The 20,471-nt window shown below is 41.1% G+C and overlaps 1 protein-coding gene across 3 annotated transcripts in view; it reads right to left on the bottom strand.

Annotated features, from left to right (window-relative positions):
• The window catches only part of prex2 (phosphatidylinositol-3,4,5-trisphosphate-dependent Rac exchange factor 2), a 266,799-nt gene that overhangs the window by 149,842 nt on the left and 96,486 nt on the right, over nt 1-20,471 (bottom strand). For all 3 annotated transcript variants that reach the window (XM_060899865.1, XM_060899866.1, XM_060899867.1), the window contains 4 exons: nt 11,998-12,098; nt 8,196-8,299; nt 8,040-8,089; nt 360-435 (listed from right to left, as the gene is read on the bottom strand). In XM_060899865.1, the coding sequence (XP_060755848.1) occupies nt 360-435; nt 8,040-8,089; nt 8,196-8,299; nt 11,998-12,098 (331 nt within the window). The remainder of the gene's footprint in view (nt 1-359; nt 436-8,039; nt 8,090-8,195; nt 8,300-11,997; nt 12,099-20,471) is intronic.

Genomic DNA, 20,471 nt, shown 5'->3' with positions numbered 1-20,471 from the left:
TCACAGTTCAAGATGAGCAATAATCCACCCACCCCGTTTTATACTATTTTTCAATTCGACCATTTTCTCTATTCAGATGAATGTAAGTCTTCTGTTTTGCAACGCTTCATTACCAGAAATAAAACTGTGGTAAGGCTGTGGTTCACTCTTCTGTCATATTTCAGTCCATTTGTTTAAAAAAGAAAGAAAGAAAGAAAGAAAGAAAGAAAGAAAGAAAGAAAGAAAGAAAGAAAGAAAGAAAGAAAAGAATAAAACAGCCATTTATTACCTTCTTTCTTTTGATTACTTCATAGTGAATTTCCATTTTCCATTCAAGGAAATATCACTCCATTACAGACGCATTAGAAGTGAGGTCTTACCTGTGCTATGAGCCAGTCGATCAACTTGTTGGCCATCACGACAGATTTGTATGTTCTTAAATGGTAATCTTTATCCCTGAATGAACATAGAAAAAAAACAATGGTTTCTTACAAACAGAAGGGAAGTTATCCTAACCTGACCTATGACCTCTAGGTCCCAGCTTTAACCTCTTGACAAGACCGTTGAGAGAGCTGAACTTGGCTTTTACATCCTGACAACGATTTCCTCGCCATCCATCACAACTCAAGCTCCTCAGCCTGACTTCCCCTCCTTCTAAGCCACACTTTTTCCTCCCCTCCAAATCCTGAGTGGATGCATTCTGACGCATTGCGTTATTAACTTTAACATTCCTAAAGAGTTGAGGATCCTGATCAACTTTAAAAGTCATGTATGACTTGTGAGCAAATGAGTGATCAAAGGTTTTCCAATTTTCTGTGGGTGGTAAAAGAGAGCAACTGGACTTGCTTGAAGATTCTTGAAGACGTTTCACCTCTCATCCGAAAGGCTTCTTCAGTTCTGTCTGACTAATATCAGGTATTTATCCTCTGATACTCCCTATTAGTCAGACAGAACTGAAGAAGCCTTTCGGATGAGAGGTGAAACGTCTTCAAGAATCTTCAAGCAAGTCTAGTTGCTCTCTTTTACCACCCACAGTTTACTATGACCTGGATGACTGACAATCTTCACAGACATGTTTTCCAATTTTCCCATTCACAGTATGATAATCTGCGTAGCCTACAAATATCATATCATGGTATCAGTGTTATTGGTAAGGTAACTTTCCAATTATACGCCATGACAAAACATGAAACTGTGACACGGAATTAGGTTGAGGTGTGCTAAACCTTCGCTTGCTTGCCAAAATCAACCAATCTATTTGGAAACTCAGAAAATGGCATTTGCCCTCTCTACACTGCAAGTGTTCAGCGCAAAAAGGACAACTTCCCTCAACCCCACACTGTTGACAATGGAATGTTTTCAAGAGCCATAAAGTTGCCCTTGGCAGCTTCCATCTCATGATTCACTTATCTTTAAAGATCCGTTATTTTTTTTTAATAGAGAGATCAAAAGGTAATAGAGAGCTGAACTGGTGCTAAGTTTTACAATCGTTCAGCCAGCTGAGGTCGGAAGGTAGAACCAGCAATTGTGTATGTGGTTTGGGTGGGTGGGGGGTTGTGGGTTTGGGTGTGGATAAAAACCTGGGAACATGGGAATTTACAATGAAATGGAGCTGAGATTTTCCCATGAAGCCAGGAATCTCCTGAGGTACACCCAGTGTACTAGGCTAGAGGACTGGCTTTCCCCAACCCCATGCCTTCTATACACACAAACAAACCCAGATAACACCAAATCTAATGCATCTACAATCTACAACATGATGAGGGTGGATACAAATACAGCCATTTTGGACTTTAATTAACTTTAAGTCACTCTCATTTTCACAGAGGAGTTACTGTGACACAAAGCACAGCACAAGATTTTCATACTGTTATTTTCCTCACAGTATTCTGAGTCTCTCAGGAGATCTTGGCACTGGCCCGTGCCCCTATTCGCCTAGTGCCATATATTTTAACCACCATGACTCGTTTATCTTAGCCTCAACCCAAAGCTGTAACAAATGAAGGGAAGACAGTGGTGCAGTGGGAACCCATATGCCTTGCACAAGCACAATGTAATCCACCAAAGCAGCAGGCACAAATAGGTCACTCGAACCCTTCGTTGCCTTTTTGGCCTGCACAATAACAACTGCAACTGTGCTTCAGTGCTGTTCTTAACATCTTTCTTTGTCAGCACTGGGTTCAGCCTGGGGACTGGTTTTCTCTCTGGGACTTTAGGGGCATGTGGGTTGAGACAAGCCTGGATTTATGGCTGCTTTTCTGCGTTTTGTTTGGGCCCGTGCCCCCTCTGAGGCTCCTCTTCCACCAGGAGTTTCTCGCTAATTAGAATGCAATCCAGAGAAGTCTGTATGAGAGACAGAAAGCAGGGAGTCTGCAGCATATATACCAACTCATACACTCAATATGTATAAACAGAAGGCATGGCAATGTCTAACACACACACAGAGCCTCCAATGCGTATCTCCTTACAATCGCCCTATTAAGAATGCACACACATTCTTGCTATCCAGACATACCTTACTTACTCTTCTAAATACTGTATGTAGCTATTAGTTTTATAAGTCATAGTTACCGTGTAATATGTTTTAAATTAAACATATGAATAAAAAAACTTCTGAGGTCTAACATTTAAAGTAACCTAAACACCACTGTTTGGTGAATATGAAAACACAGTATTAGCCAGCTAATGGCTAAGGCTAACAGTTTAGCTAGCTATCATGAAGCTAAGTCTTTTACAGACTACGCAAAGCCGTAGTGACCATGGAAACAAGACGAAACAATCTGGAAGATGGACATTTACCTCAGAGAAATTGTTCAATTTTGAAAGAAAGACTTTGCATGCCTATAATTACAGTGTAATCTGTGTACTTAGCATAGACAGATTAGCATAATTCACTCGTGTAGTTGACACTGGTGGAATCAATGTTGTGTTAAAACATGCTGTATGTATCCATAGGAGAGAAATGATGATTTCTGAAGAGAATATAGTACCATCCATCCATTCATTATCCTTAACCACTTATCCTGTGCAGGGTCGCAGGCAAGCTGGAGCCTATCCCAGCTGACTACGGGCGAGAGGCGGGGTACACCCTGGACAAGCCACCAGGTCATCACAGGGCTGACACATAGACACAGACAACCATTCACATTCACACCTACGGTCAATTTAGAGCCACCAGTTAACCTAACCTGCATGTCTTTGGACTGTGGGGGAAACCGGAGCACCCGGAGGAAACCCACGCGGACACGGGGAGAACATGCAAACTCCACATAGAAAGGCCCCCGTAGGCCACTGGGCTCGAACCCACACCTTCTTGCTGTGACGCGACAGCGCTAATCACTACACCACCGTGCCACCAGAATACAGTACCATAAAAGTGAAATGTTCACGTCAGTGCATGATAAACATGAGGAATATTTTTCAGAGAAGTCCCACATGACACTTTAACCCTTGCACAAATGGTTTGTGGCACTACTCTAGTAGGATGTTGGTACCTAATGGTAATATCATGGTATATTCAACTCAAGTCATCTATGTGGGAAGCCATGACCTAATGGTTAGAGAAGCAGCTTTGGGACCAAAAGGCCACTGGTTCAATTCCCTGAATCAGCAGGAATGGCTGAAGTGCCCTGACCCCCCAGCTGCTCCCCAGGCTGTTCTGGGCATGTTATACATCACTCTGGATAAGAGCATCTGCTAAAGGGCATTAATGTACTGTAATATTCAAATTTATATCCCTCATCAACAAATTCCCATGCAAGGATTGGTCAAGGATGGCTCACGTGACATAAACTAGTTCCACCATTGTATCCTGTGACGTCAAAAATAAAAAAAATGGATATGGTGTGAGTCAGTCATGGTACATCCTGGATATACCATGAACTGATGTCACAATTTCAAGATATATGGCCGATTCGAGTCACAGCTGTGGCTCAGCAAGCATTTCTGTGTGTGTAGATCTACGCATCATGATCATGCCTAGTGAGGCAGGCGATGGCATGGCACATTGCACATCCAATGCATATAATTTCGTTGTATATTTGTGCAGTGACAATAAAGGCATTCTTTTCTGCTCATTCTATTCTACATGTGCAGGTCGAAGGTCGCTCCAACGTAAAGAACAAACATGGCTGCCTCCAGTGAATTTTTGCCAAGATTCAATCTTCACACTTTTAGTTTGGAATTTTTTGATGAGGGATATGAATCTAACATAGAATGCACTGAGAGACACCGGTAATTATGTATTCTCTTCAGTGACTGGCATATTACTATTTTCTTCAGGGCTGTGCCCCTCACAAAATGGTACTATGCCAGTCACCAAAGAGAATCCATAATTTCAACTGGAGCCTCTCAATGCATGGTATATTCGATTAATACCATAATGGTTATGATGACAGTTACATTGTCTCATCTCATCTCATTATCTCTAGCCGCTTTATCCTTCTGCAGGGTCGCAGGCAAGCTGGAGCCTATCCCAGCTGACTACGGGCGAAAGGCGGGGTACACCCTGGACAAGTCGCCAGGTCATCACAGGGCTGACACATAGACACAGACAACCATTCACACTCACATTCACACCTACGCTCAATTTAGAGTCACCAGTTAACCTAACCTGCATGTCTTTGGACTGTGGGGGAAACCGGAGCACCCGGAGGAAACCCACGCGGACACGGGGAGAACATGCAAACTCCACACAGAAAGGCCCTCGCCGGCCACGGGGCTCGAACCCGGACCTTCTTGCTGTGAGGCGACAGCACTAACCACTACACCACCGTGACGCCCTACAGTTACATTGTGCTAAAGAATTTCACGACTATCATGGTAGCATACAAATAGTACAGTACATGGTTTCAGCATGACAGTTTTATAATAGTCCATTTTTATGGTAATATCATATGCTACTTTTTTGTAGCTGAAGAAATTCACGATATGGAAATCAAAAACATGTGGCACACACTAATTTTCCTCAAACACAGCTGGCGTATATTAGTGGAAAATGTGTGTAATCACAAAAAAAAAACAGTGATTCAAGGCTATTACGTTTGTCAAACAAAAGAAATTTAATTTAGTGCGGTCACTGAGCTTCCCAAAGTCTGTATCTGCACCTGTTGTATTGTTTGCTAATGCTAGCTGCAGATAAAGACTCAATGATAAAGAGAGACTGATAACTTATAGGCCTCAAACATTTGCTTAATTGCCCTTACATTGTGTTTAACTGCTCTGCTGAGTTGAAACATTGTTTGTGGACTTCAATACGGCTTCTCAGTGGCTAAATACACCCAGAATGGCACACCAGCCAAACAAATGAAAAACACCATTAGCGCTGTATGCTTACCATCTGTTCCCAAACAGACCAAATGCCTCACTGACTATTCAGCTTAGCCTGTGAAAGGCACAGGAAGTGGAATTTGTGTCTTTTGAAGTAAAGAGTCTGTAAAGATCATGAAAACGGAAAGCGTACTTGACGCTGTTTTAAAACAAAGGTACACTTTTAACACTATAAGGCAGACAGATGTACAGTTGGCTTACACACACACACACACACAAATTGTCTTAACAACCTTTAGTTTGCAGCTGATCTATAAAACATGACGAGAGCTGGAAGAGTTTCACATCTTTACTCAAGTGAGTAGGAATGGATGCAAAAGCTAACAAGCGATCGCTAACATAAAACTCAAGGTAAAATGTAAATATAAGAACAACAAAATACAGTACTGTGCAAAAGTCTTAGGCACATGTAGAGAAATGCTGTGGAACAAAAATGGTTTAAAAAATAATTAAATTAAAAGTTTCAACATTTAAAAAATACTATAAGCAGTAAGCAGTGAGCCATAATAAATGAAACAAAGTCAGTATTTGGTGTGAGACGACCCTTTGCTTTAAAATAAAAATAGTAGTCTGAGGTCCAGTGAGTGCAGTTTTATGCGGAAATGAGCTGTAGGTTTTACTGAGCGTCTTACAGAACCAGCCCCAGTTCTTCTGGACACTTTGACTGTCACACTCGCTTCTTCATTTTGCACCAAAACCCAGCAGCCTTCATTAGGTTTTCTTTTTTAATCTGAAAAGTGCTCTCTTATGGAATATGCTGCTCAGATACAAACTTTGTTTTTTTCTGTAGCATTTAATTTTGTGCTGGAAAACAAATGTTTGGACTCTAAAATGTTTTTGTACCGACTTGATAATGTAGAAATCATAAAAGAGAAATCCATAAAGTTTGTATAAAAAAAAAATAGGGGGCCTAAGACTTTTGCACAGTGCTGTACGTCAAAGTGGCCGGTAGTTAAATGATGACAAATTTGAAACTATTTTAAAAGGAACTGTTTATCGCAGATCTGTTCCAAATAGGGGTGGAGTCAATTTCTGGGCCAGAAAAATGCATACAAAAGACTGAAATAAAGAAGCCAACAATATCTATCTATTTCATGGTATTGATGCAAATTACAATTGCTTCTTTATTCAAGTGAGTTTGATTAGTAAAAATACACGTAGGTTTTGTAGATTAGTAGGCATGTACCAATTCACCTAATTTACTCGAATTCATGATTCGAGTTTCCCATGATCTCATCTCATCTCATTATCTGTAGCCGCTTTATCCTGTTCTACAGGGTCGCAGGCGAGCTGGAGCCTATCCCAGCTGACTACGGGCGAAAGGCGGGGTACACCCTGGACAAGTCGCCAGGTCATCACAGGGCTGACACATAGACACAGACAACCATTCACACTCACATTCACACCTACGCTCAATTTAGAGTCACCAGTTAACCTAACCTGCATGTCTTTGGACTGTGGGGGAAACCGGAGCACCCGGAGGAAACCCACGCGGACACGGGGAGAACATGCAAACTCCGCACAGAAAGGCCCTCGCCGGCCACGGGGCTCGAACCCGGACCTTCTTGCTGTGAGGCAACAGTGCTAACCACTACACCACCGTGCTGCCCCGAGTTTCCCATGATATTTTTGAAAAAAAACACACACAACAGACTTTCCTGTGCTTTATCAAAAAATATATTTGTTTCAACAATAATTATTGACCCACATTTGTAAAGGTTGGAGTACAATATACTAGCCTATTAACAAACATATTCCTTTCATTAAAAATGAAAAAAGTTAATACCAAATAGGCCTTTACTTAATAACCATTTATGAACATTTGCGAAGGTTGTCATCAGGCTTAAACCTAAAACAGCTATTTCCATTTGCTTTGCTTTTCTTTAACTTTCAGCAGTCTGTAAAAACTCTGATTTCTTCTTTTCATAGTCAATCTCATAACAGCTCTTTCACATTTTAGATCTGTTTTTTGTGTGTTTTCGCAACATTCGAGCTGTGTTACTTCCGTCCACATTGAATTCACGTGTATTCTTTCTATTGTACGGTGCCCTTGGCTGTCTAAACAACGCAATTATAGCGATACTTAGAGATTACTCAGCCTAATAATAATCTTGGTTCATTTTTTTACTTCCTTGAGTTGAATCACCATAAATTTGTATCACGATTTATCGTCGCACGATATATCGTTACATGCCTATAGATTAGCATTCATAAACAAGCGCTTGCTCTTGCTAACACAAAACACAAGATAAACGATAAATAAATATTTGCAGTTAAATGATGATTTTTTTTCTTTAAGAGGCTGGTTGTAACAGATGTGGTCAGATTGGAGGTAGAGTCTATTTCTGGGCCAGAAAAAAATGCAAATTGAATCCTGAAATAAACATACTAGTAAGATTTACCATGTTAAAATAATGCAAATGATGGTTGTTGTTTTTTTTTAAATAATCTTTCGAATTATATCATTACCATCTGTTTATAAGCATTTTACACTGTACAGCTTGAACCTTTAAGACAAGAAAACAACATGCAGAGCATTGCACATTTTTTTAGTATTTTAATTGCAGCACAGCATCCTGCTGTTATAGTTAGATAGGAATAAGTAACAGCAGGATTTCAATTGCAGCTGTGCAAGCTGATGCGCACACACGCGCACACACACACACACACACACACACACACACACACAGATGTAATGAGGCTGAACTGAGAGAGCAGAGCAGGTCTCTTACCTGATCACTGGTGTGAAAAGACTGTGGAGCCGACAGAACAGTCTCACACCCTGAGGCGAAAGCAAGAGATAGACAGAGATACAAAGGACACTCCTGATTAAACAAGTCTGCGATTTTTTCAAAGAATAGAAACCATGGTGTGTGTCTGTAAGTTACCTTGGAGATGACATCCTGCATGTCACTGCGTGGATGGTAAGTGCCGTCGTCGTAGCGGAAACGATAGAGCACCGGCTCGGGTTTGAACTGGTGCTTGTCTGTGACTGTAAGAGACAAAGAATTGGGGAAAGAAATTTCATGATTTGGATAAAGTGCACAAAAAAGAAGTTGCTTTATAAGGAAATGATGATGGTCCTAGCATCTCCACCTCACAGCTCTATACCATTAAATTAAAATAAGAAATAATGGCTTCACCATTGCCAATCAATCTGTTTTTACTCCACAGATTCAAATTCAACTCCGATCTAAGACACACCGTTTTGACTGAGAGCTTCTCTTCTCAAATTCATTTCTCTATTAGGAAGCGGAAAAGCAACGACTGATTTATGTATTATGTATTATGTTTTAGCCATCCAGACTCATCGGACAGACAAAAATAACCACATGTGAAGACATTTAGCAGAGCTTTCGCATTTTATGGTTTTGCATAAAATAGTTTGCAGGTCACCGACTAGCCATTTCAGCAAACTGAAAAACTCCAGGGAGTGAACAGGCTAATATTTATTCCTCCTTAAATAAACAGTTTCTTATCAAGAGAGCAAACAACTGGAAGAAGAGCTCAGAAGAGGAGTAAGAAGATGGACGCTACAAGACGGCGGAGATAATTATAAACCCTGCAATAGGTAAGATCATATATATATATTTGTGACACAAGCGGCATAGTGGTTAGCGCTGTCGCCTCACAGCAAGAAGGTCCAGGTTCGAGCCCCATGGCCGGCGAGGGCCTTTCTGTGTGGAGTTTGCATGTTCTCCCCGTGTCCGCGTGGGTTTCCTCCGGGTGCTCCAGTTTCCCCCACAGTTCAAAGACATGCAGGTTAGGTTAACTGGTGACTCTAAATTGACCGTAGGTGTGAATGTGAGTGTGAATTGTTGTCTGTGTCTATGTGTCAGCCCTGTGATGACCTGGCGACTTGTCCAGGGTGTACCCCGCCTTTCACCCGTAGTCAGCTGGGATAGGCTCCAGCTTGCCTGCGACCCTGTAGAACAGGATAAAGCGGCTACAGATAATGAGATGAGACGTAATGCAGTAATGACCATTTTTGGACGCCTTTGTCAGAAAGTCTTATAGAATAATCTGATTCAGGTTTAACTTGGCAGTTTGTGATGTCACATAGTAGTTAGCAAACATATATAGAGGATATTACATGGTCGCGCAAAGATATGAAGTTTATTTTTGAGTGATGAATGTTCGTGTCACTCACTTCTGATAATATTTTCAACACGAGAAGATAAACTTCATATCTTCATGCAACCTTGTAATGTTCTTTATATTATATGGACACATCCACAAAAAAACGCATGTTAATCAAAAGAATTTTAATTCTAAACCAGTTCACCATTTTGACAACAGCGTCTAGTGAGCAGGAAAACGCTGGTAGCGATGTCATCGGAGTGAAATACATTATAGATACAGGACACTTTTTCGATGGAATAAAAACGTGTTCTATTCCCTTCTAGTGGGTTTCATTCGTTTGGTTTGATAGCATACAATATTATCATATCACTTATCCTATGTTTATTCTGCCACTCTACCCAATGGAGAATGAGCGTGCAATATTGTTACAATATTGCACGTTGTCAAGACAACACGACATCACACGTCAGAGCTGATGCAAATATCCGATGAGAAACTTTTCTGTTGCGCACACATTTCTGTGGTCAGCGGGAAAGAGAAAGATGCGCCGAACACCCGAAAGGCTACCAAAACTTCATTAGATATTCTTCACGCATATTTACAAGAGAAAAACATACTAACAGACATCGAAAAACTGGAAAAGAGACACATCGGAGACATAAAACTTCCGCGCTAGTGAGTGACTGTGACAATTTGTAAACCAACATGGCGATCAGGTTTGCTTCATTAAAAGCGGAAGATTTTGAGAGAATTCTGGCTGCCAGGTCGCTCCATTGTGTGTAGTTGTCAACGTTGAATTTAAAAGTAACTGAGTAAATTACAGAGGGAAATGAATACTTAAGTCTGAGTGAAAAATGCTGTGGTGAGCGTGTGTGGAAGAAGAGTCTGGAGACAGAAATCTTAGTTTCTCAGTCATTAGCCTGTGATACTTGCTCTCGATAGCACTGGTTAGACTGCTTGATTAGCATTCGCTAACACTACTGATGAACGCTACGCCGGCTGGAAGGTGACTTCACTGCTGCACTAACATCACCAAGTTGCGGGTAAGCTAGCACTTGCCTTCGAGAATGCTGATATGAAGAGAGTGTATATGTGTAATAATAATAATAATAATATTAATAATAATATTGGGCGGCACGGTGGTGTAGTGGTTAGCGCTGTCGCCTCACAGCAAGAAGGTCTGGGTTCGAGCCCCGTGGCCGGCGAGGGCCTTTCTGTGCGGAGTTTGCATGTTCTCCCCGTGTCCGCGTGGGTTTCCTCCGGGTGCTCCGGTTTCCCCCACAGTCCAAAGACATGCAGGTTAGGTTAACTGGTGACTCTAAATTGACCGTAGGTGTGAATGTGAGTGTGAATGGTTGTCTGTGTCTATGTGTCAGCCCTGTGATGACCTAGCGACTTGTCCAGGGTGTACCCCGCCTTTCGCCCGTAGTCAGCTGGGATAGGCCCCAGCTTGCCTGCGACCCTGTAGAACAGGATAAAGCGGCTAGAGATAATGAGATGAGATGAGATAATAATATTGGCTGGCTTTTTGTCATGGTATATCAGATATATTCCATTCAGCTACTCGTCTTTGACTCGTTCAATATCATGCTAGCTGAATGGAATATATCTGATATACCACGAAAAAGAGCCAAACAATATTATTTAAATATGTCACTCAGATTCGTGATGTATTTCGCATGAAAAGTACAAAGTTTTTCAACAGGAGAAGATAAACTTTATATCTTCAATCCAACGTGCGAGTTTCTTTTTATTATATCAACACGTTCACAAACAAAAAATACCCAAATTTATCAAAACAATTAATTGATTTCCTCACGAGTGACATACAGAGATTTAGGTCATGGTTTTAGTTCTCCATGTCCCGGATGGAGCTTGTATTAAAAACACAAGTGGTGTATTTCCCAGTAAAACACGCGTGCCTGTAGAATATATCTCATCTCATCTCATTATCTCTAGCCGCTTTATCCTTCTACAGGGTCGCAGGCAAGCTGGAGCCTATCCCAGCTGACTACGGGCGAAAGGCGGGGTACACCCTGGACAAGTCGCCAGGTCATCACAGGGCTGACACATAGACACAGACAACCATTCACACTCACATTCACACCTACGGTCAATTTAGAGTCACCAGTTAACCTAACCTGCATGTCTTTGGACTGTGGGGGAAACCGGAGCACCCGGAGGAAACCCACGCGGACACGGGGAGAACATGCAAACTCCACACAGAAAGGCCCTCGCCGGCCCTGGGGCTCGATCCCAGACCTTCTTGCTGTGAGGTGACAGCGCTAACCACTACACCACCGTGCCGCCCCCCTGTAGAATATATAATAGATATAATCCTGCTAGAAAGATGTTAAAATAGTATGTTTTAGCTAACTGCTAGCTATAACAGCAATCAGAGTGTAGCCTTGTGTGCAAGCCCAAAGTGATGAATAGCTGCGAATGCTGTGTCCAAGTCATCATATTTATCTATTTAGACAATATTTAGATGGAGAGGGTTTTTTTGTTTTGTTTTGTTTTTGCATGGATGTAATTGTGATCTTTTCATCTTCCTAAAATCAGCTTTGAGATACATACAATACAAATTTGTTTTTGTGTGATTTTTACCGTGGTGGATGATGCCATTCTCCAGCAAAGCCTGGCCCAAGTGAACGCCTTCTTCTGGGGTTTCTGTCTCGCCGATCTCCATTAACCAGGCCACAAACTCACTGTGAACACAAAGCAAATTCAGTCAGGAGACACACACACACACACACACACACACACACACACACACACACACACACACACACACACACAAAACAAGCCCTCAAACATCATTTGCTCTCGACACATGATCGAGAGAGGAACTAAGCGCGTTTTTCAGATAATACACTCCTCAGGCTGAGTCACGAATTAACCAATAAAGCGGTCCAAACCCACTGCAGGACACACACAAAACTAATGAACAACACACAGATGCCTCCCGCATCACGGTGCAGAAACCCAGCCGTTGATAATGACACATTAATGTGGTTTTAAAAACTCGATATTCATCACATCAAGGAGGGAAAAAACAGACAAATTCAGACAAATTCTGTAATCTAGTGCTGAGAGATAGCTGCTTCTAGTACAGCACCATCACCCCTCCCTCTTCCTCTTTTCACTATCCATCCACTCAGCCACCCACAAACCTTAAAACACACTTGGACAGCTTTAGAAGATCAAGCCTGAGGTTGGAGTTTGTGTTTGTGGAGCCCGGTGGTAACACACACTACACCACAAGAGCGCCATAACACACCAGCCAAGCCAAGTTCAACATGTCTCACCCTGTCTCTCACCCTATGTGGTGTGTCTTGGCAGACCAGTTTAAACCCCTGCACACAAATTAGGGAAAAAACACAGTAAATGTTTAGGATACCGGACTCCCAGCTTTTCACAAGCTGTCGTGCTTTGATACTACAGCACTGTTATATTCTCAAATCTGATTCACCAGCAGGGTTTATTTTTTATTAATATTCTGTAACAGCACTTCTGACAAGGCAAATTATACGTTTATATTCATACACTTGTTATTATGCATTATTCTTACTATAATAACTTTTACAGGGTATTTCTGAATGCCAATTAAAGCAAGCTTGACTTTGGCTAAGCAAACACAAACATGCTGATTGAAGCTAATTGCTGTTGTTTAGCAGATCTGCACTAGAAGCAGCTAGCTTCGAGACATTAACATAGCAAACAGTCAAGCATACTTGCACACAAACTTCTAAATAAATAACTCATGAGTCATTGTAAAATAGAGAATTGATTTTTATGGCTAGCTAGCTAGTCATAGCTAGCAAGTAAGATAATCCTTCTTAGCCTGATGTAACTAGTAATATTAGTAATAATTAAAGCAGACATGCTTGGTTAAAAACTGAGGTTACATCCACACGACAACGGCAACGAGATTTTTTTTTTTTAAATATCGCGTCCACATGGGCAACGGATCAGTAAAATTTCAGGTTCATATGGCAAAGCAACGCTTGCTGAAAACGATGCAATACACATGCCACACCTCTACGTGCGCTGTAAGACGGTCCCATCGGAGACACCAGAACAATAGAAGTAGACGCATGCGCATAAACCCCTTCTTCTGTAGCATTAGCCTTTTTGAGGAATGTATTGTCGGACTTAAACCAACATCTGAAGAGGTAAGATCACTCCTTTTTTTTCCTATTTTTGCTGGCGGGATTGTTTTTGTTTTTGGAAAGCGCACAGGCGGTGCGCGGTTTGGTACTGCTTCCGCAGTGTTTGGACTAAAGACTCTGCCCTAAGGGCTATTCTCTCACTCTCTCTCTCTCACTCTCTCTCTCTCTCACTTTGCACCATTACACAATAAATATTCAGTGAAAATATTTTGTAAGCGCGTTTCATGAACCAAGTTATAGGATTTGTTGACAACTCGCATCGAGTTCGTTACACTTCTACCCGGCGGGAAGCTCTGACAGTCATGTGGTTGTGACATCAACGTAAACAAATCCGTTCTACTCATCCAGACGACTTCGCAACGGTGCCGTTGCCAGATTTTTCCACTCTGGAACCCGTTCTCAAAAGATTTCGTTTTGGGGCACCCAAAACGCCGGTGCCGTGTGGACACCAGGCCCAAACGATAAACAATTTTATCAGATTCACCTGAATCCGTTGCCGTGTGGACAGGGCCTGAAAGTGTGTTTGAGATGCGTGTCAATAACAGAGTTAGCATTGATAAGTGTTTTTTTGGTTGCAAATATATGCAGCCATATTAATTATAATTATAAATAAAGTTCACACGCTCACACGCGACACCTTGTATCTCTCACGCACAGAAATTACTAAGACAACGCCCACCAAGGTGCACCGCTATTTTTTAACTGTGGACGAAGAGCAGGCATCAAGTGGTTTCCCGCAGAGTTCAGAAATAGCTTGCCACACACCGATCAATAAATTGAGAAATGTAGCTACCCAACAGCCAATCAAAAAATAGCATTGTTGTTGTCACGGCGAACGCCCTTTTTGTCAGCCGGTATACAAGCACGTTAATTACTCACCTGCGCACAATCAAGGAGAACAAAGCGACACGCTGACTTCCTGCTCGGGTGCGAGGACTGAACAGCAAAAAATAGGCTGCTGCAGCGCCAAATACAAACTCGATCACTCGATCATTTTGTGAAGCTGTGTAGAAGTTTTACCATCGTCAAGATCTGAACAGACAGCCGGTAAGCTCGCGGTTATTTTTATTTTGTTGTGAATGTGAGGAAATTGTTGCGCTGACGGGGCACTGAGATGCGGGGAAAATGTTTGTGTTTGTAGCGTCTTAAGGTTCAAATATTCACATGGTGCTTTGTGTAATTGTTGGCTGGTAAAGGTTATTGCAACTTGCTTTGTTTGGTCCGGTAAAAGGTGTGGCAACTTGCTTGGTCTCATGTTTGAAATGGCCCAATTTAGATGTGGTTTGATGCGTGGGCTTTATTGTGCTGAATCCTTGGGTGACAGTGAAGACATGGTTTAAAAGCATGTATCTTTTTCTACTTGCATACAGTGCATGTTTAAAACGAACTGGAAGTATTTCATTGCTAAAATGTTCATGGTGGATATGGTTTGTAAATATGTAGGTTGGCTTGTTACTTGGTAACTCATTTATTGGGTTTAGTAACTTGCTTAATTCATTATGGCCCTTGTGGTTAAAATGTATTTTAATATTTTGATGCATTTACATTGAAACAATTCATTGAAAATCTGTCTTAAGTTAAAGTAAATTCTATCTATTTTCACATGCATGTATTTAATGTTAAGCTTTTGATGATCATTTTTTGTGTAACTGCTTTTATAAAAATAAAAAAAAAACTGTGCAAATTGGTAAATGGATGGTGTTTGTCTTTTAAGGTTTTTCACCTGCAAAGGAAAAAGATGGAACAAAGGTCTGGTTTGAGTGAATTCCAGTTTTAATGTTCAGCATTGGTATTACCCTTCAAGTGTGGGATAAGCACAGCAAAGGAGCAAAACACTTGACAGTTGTATCCGGGTAAAATTTACGTGAACTTTCCAAAGAAGACGATGCGGTGAAGTGCAGACAGACACACATTGGATGACGCGGGAGCACCATATTTGATGAGTATCCTACAGTACAGTAAATCATATCATATGATTTTGTATTTCCTGAACGAAATTAGTACTTGCATCACAAATTATGAGCTGATGTTGGGGAATATTGTCTCCAGCTAATAATGTTAGCTATCAGTTTGCCCAGAGTCTGTGAGCTTGTCTAGCCACTTCAATCTTGAATCCTTGCTAATTTCAACAGCTATTTTTGACACCTGTTTTTAGTCCTAGTGTTGCATACTTGAATGAAAACTCAGTGTGTTTTTTTTTAATCTCTTCCTTTACTGGGTACTTGCCAAACTGCAAAATACACAGATATAGTAGTACATTGTTACGCGCTTCTGTTTACACGTTGCCCTTGATGGAACTCTCTTCTCAATCATGGCTGTTAAAATGGCAGGCCTGGAACCACTGTGTTTCAAGTGGGAGCCCCCTACCCCTGTATTGAAGGCCTCTAAATCTGCCACTAACACTTACAACACAACACCAATCATACCCCCCCATCCCCCTGTGCGCCGCCACCGACACCCCTCACCAGCACCACCCCTGCCCTTCCCGACAAATCTCACGCTGAACTGACTTCAAAACTTGAGAGGCCTGTTATAAATGTTTTACGAGTACTATTAAGTGAGTCTGTTTCTGCCGTCCACCATTTTGAATTCTGATCAGTTTCGCATCATTTCAAGTGAAACTAGAAGGGCAATCGGTAGAGTGTCTGCCTCCACCAAGCCACATGTTATCAACATCAAAATCAAATCACTTGAACCTAGGATAATACTAAAGCTGTACACCAAAATTCATCTAAATCTGTTCACTACTTTTTGAGTTACATTTGGAACAGAAGAAAAATCCTGGATTGGCAGACATATCTGGATCCTGGATCAACATACATATCCGGATTTACATCAAAATCTAATCCATTGTTCCTTGGCCCATGGATCACCTTTCCTCCAAATTTCATCATAATCTGTTCACTACTTTTTGAGTTACGCTGGGAACAAACAAGCAAACAGAGGTGAAAACATAACCTCCTTCAACATAGTTGACGGAGGAAATTAGTATTAAACCTTTATGAGCTTAATGATTTCAGAACAAGCGCTCAGTTTTAGAATGTTGTCACATAAATGATAAAATGATAAATAAATTTTACTTCTTACAGGAAAATAATCAACTTCAGCCTTGATTGATAATAGGAACTAAGCTTTGTGTCGCACATTGACATGTTGTTAATTATCTTAATCTTCATCTTATCGACTGATCCATCAGTGAAGGTTTGTCTCTTTAGCGCATATATACCGTATATAAAAGGCAAATAAATTACTAGTGAAACTGATTGTGTGTCTTTTTTCAATTATTCTTGCTCCATGGACAAGTAGGCTGGCGATATGGTGGTTTTCATAACCAGTGTTTTTGTCTTTTGTTCATCTATCAAGCGCTGTTTTATATTGGCTAGTAAATATGGATACAAAAAAAGAAACATGAACAAAGAACAGAGGAAAAAATATCACATAAAAATGTAGGGTTAGCTGAAGGCTTAAAAAAATCCTGAGAGGCAAGTAAAGGAAAAGTTTACCTTTATATTACATTAAAAAATATCATTTTGTTTTTTGGACTGTTAACACGCTGAGGTTTGGCCATGTACAGTACTGTGCAAAAGTCTGGGGCATTCTATTTTTTTACTCATACAAACTTTGTTATAGATTTCTATTTTATGACTTCTACATTATCGAGTCAGTACAAAAACATATTTTAGAGCCCAAACGTTCATTTCCCAGCACAAAATTAAATGTTACAGAAAAAAAAAGTTTGTATCTGAGCCACATATTACACAAGAGAGCACTTTTCAGATTAAAAAAGAAAACATAATGAAGGCTGCTGGGTTTTGGTGCAAAATGAAGAAGCGAGTGTGACAGTCAGAGTGTCCAGAAGAACTGGGGCTGGTTCTGTAAGATCTCATCTCATCTCATTATCTGTAGCCGCTTTATCCTGTTCTACAGGGCAAGCTGGAGCCTATCCCAGCTGACTACGGGCGAAAGGCGGGGTACACCCTGGACAAATCGCCAGGTCATCACAGGGCTGACACATAGACACAGACAACCATTCACACTCACATTCACACCTACGCTCAATTTAGAGTCACCAGTTAACCTAACCTGCATGTCTTTGGACTGTGGGGGAAACCGGAGCACCCGGAGGAAACCCACGCGGACACGGGGAGAACATGCAAACTCCGCACAGAAAGGCCCTCGCCGGCCACGGGCTTGAACCCGGACCTTCTTGCTGTGAGGCGACAGCGCTAACCACTACACCACCGTGCCGCCCGGTTCTGTAAGATGCTCAGTAAAACCTACAGCTCATTTCCACATAAAACTGCACTCGCTGGACCCGAGACTACTATTTTTTTTTTTAAAGCAAAGGGTCGTCTCACACCAAATACTGACTTTGTTTCATTTATTATGACTCACTGCTTACTGTTTATAGTATTTTTTTAATGTTGAAACATTTTATTTCATTATTTATTGGTCTACAGCATTTCTTTACATGTGCCTCAGCCTTTTGCACAGTACTGTTTATGAGGAAATAAATTCTAAAACATGAACTACTTAACTTCTTGTTTTCATGATTTTGAAGAATATTTCTCATTCAACTCTAAACAGATGAGTGAAGCCAAATCTGAAACTGGCTGTCCCTGGGACAACCTGTTAACTGGCAAGAAACCTTATCTCTTGAGCTGCTACTCGTCATTATCTTCAGTGTAAATCCTTTTTCTTTCTTTTTTTTTCCAATATCTGTTTTCCTTAACATTCAGCAGTCTTAAGTTTGCCTGTAAAATATTCTCTTGTGTAATGACTACATTTTGTGGACAAGCTCTCAAAACCCACTCAAAGCCAACAAAGACACAGTGTACAGCCATAAAGTTCATGACTTAAAATAGCTCCACACTTCAGAGGTTTGGAGAGCAAAGAGAAAAAAAAATGACACGACTCAGAGCCAAAAGCAACTAATCAGAAAGACGTCACGTTAGATTTCAGTGTCCGGAAAGCCGAGGAGACACGAGTGGCCGAGACCGAGGATTCAAATGCAGACAGAATGCTTTATTGAAGACTTGCGTGTTTCGTACACGGCTCGTCTAGACCGTCACACTTGGCCAGCAATGTCCTCGTGTCTTTTATGGAAAGTGTTTCCTGTGTTCGTTAACTTTTCATGTTACACAGTCTGCCACGCCATCTGGCTCGTGTGAGCTCTCTAACTGACAGATCCAGCCTCATTCCACACACACCATGCTGTATTTCTCATTACATGAGCACAAAGTGTTTACCAATCTGAAGAACGTTTACAATTGAAGCCAGCCACAAGTATGAAGAGCACTGTTTGAGGTCAATTTTTTTCCTCCCTTAGCTTTTAAAATCTCCAGCCACCAAATGGGCAACATGGGGAATAACAGTGCCGTCCTTGTTCATGATGATGTCTGGCAGTCAGATGGAGAAGCTGGCATGACTCGGTGTAATTTGGAGCGGCATATGGCCATTGTCTTGGCACATTGAGGAAGTCTCGCTGGCATCTAAATGGCAGTAAAACTTGACAGGCTCCCACTTCTGAATATGATCAGCCTCATTCATTGCTTCCCCAGACATTCCAAACAATCACAAATGGAGAAATCCACTTTTTAAGCGTTTAAAGAACTTAAAGAGCTTGCCACTTCATTTTCTTCAATTATTTTGCCCTTACATGTTATTTACTCACTCTCTAACAAGACAACAACAACACAGGATGTACATTTTGTGCAAAAACCAGGCTACGCTTTTACCGCAGGCTTGAATGGCACATTTCTGTTTTCTAAAAAGTTGGAATTTGAGAACATCTGACACACATCACTGTTACGGCCAGCTCCAGTCTCAGGAGTGGAGTTCTTTTTTAAAAGAGGACAAACACATAGCCAGTTTTTAACTGGTGCAAAAATACAGAGCGATTTCTGCTCATTTCATCTTTGATCACAAAGCCCAAAAGCTGTTTTGTGGTTATTTCTACATCCCTCAACATCAGAGCATTAGAATTTTATGTGCTGAAAGCTTTCTAAATCACAGCATGCGCTTGAAAGGCTCTTTCGGTGCATCTTACATAATAGATTTGGTGTTAGAAGTCAAAGTTTTCAGCAGGGATTTCAAACCAAAGCAGATTGATTAAATTCTAAAACAGAAAAAATATAAACAACCTGGAACTAGTTGCAGCCATGAAATATGAATTAGAAACATTTATTTCTTCCACTGCAGAAAACAAGATTATTCCATGCTCTATTGAGTCTCCAAAGAGAAATAAAATGTGTTTAACTCTGGGGTATTCAAAACAAATTTGTACAGATCCTGCTACATTCAATTTCTTGCTCACACAGGTCCGGATAAGCAAATAACATGACTGAATGTTATTTCACTGTTTACACCAATCACCCATGACATTAAAACCACCTGCCTAATACTGTGTGGGTCCCCCTTGTACCGCCAAATCAGCTCTGACCTGTCAAGCCCTGGACTCCACAAGACCTCTGAAGGTGTGCTGTGGTGTCTGGCACCAAGACGTTAGCAGCAAATCCTTTAAGTCCTGTAAGTTCTGAGGTGGAGCCTCTATGGATCAGACTTATTTATCCAGCACATCCCACAGATGCTCGATCAGCTTGAGATCTGGGGAATCTGGACGCTAAGTCAACACCTTGAACACTTTGTCAACCATTCCTGAACAATGGTTCCTGAATAAAGAACATATCCTGTTGAAAGACGCCACTGCCATTAGGGAATACCATTGCCATAAAAAGGTGTACTTGGTCTGTAACAGAGTATAAGTAGGTAATACAGATCAAAGTAACATGTGTTGTCCTCAAGCGAGTCTTGTTCAGGGATGCAAACCAAATTTCAGTGTAAACTGACAATAAAGTATTATCGTATCGTATCGTATCGTATCGTAACATCTACATGAATGCCAGGATC

Source organism: Neoarius graeffei, chromosome 19 (genome assembly GCF_027579695.1).
Source record: "Neoarius graeffei isolate fNeoGra1 chromosome 19, fNeoGra1.pri, whole genome shotgun sequence".
Classification (NCBI taxonomy): Eukaryota; Metazoa; Chordata; class Actinopteri; order Siluriformes; family Ariidae; genus Neoarius; species Neoarius graeffei.
This window is presented reverse-complemented; position numbering and strand designations above follow the sequence as displayed.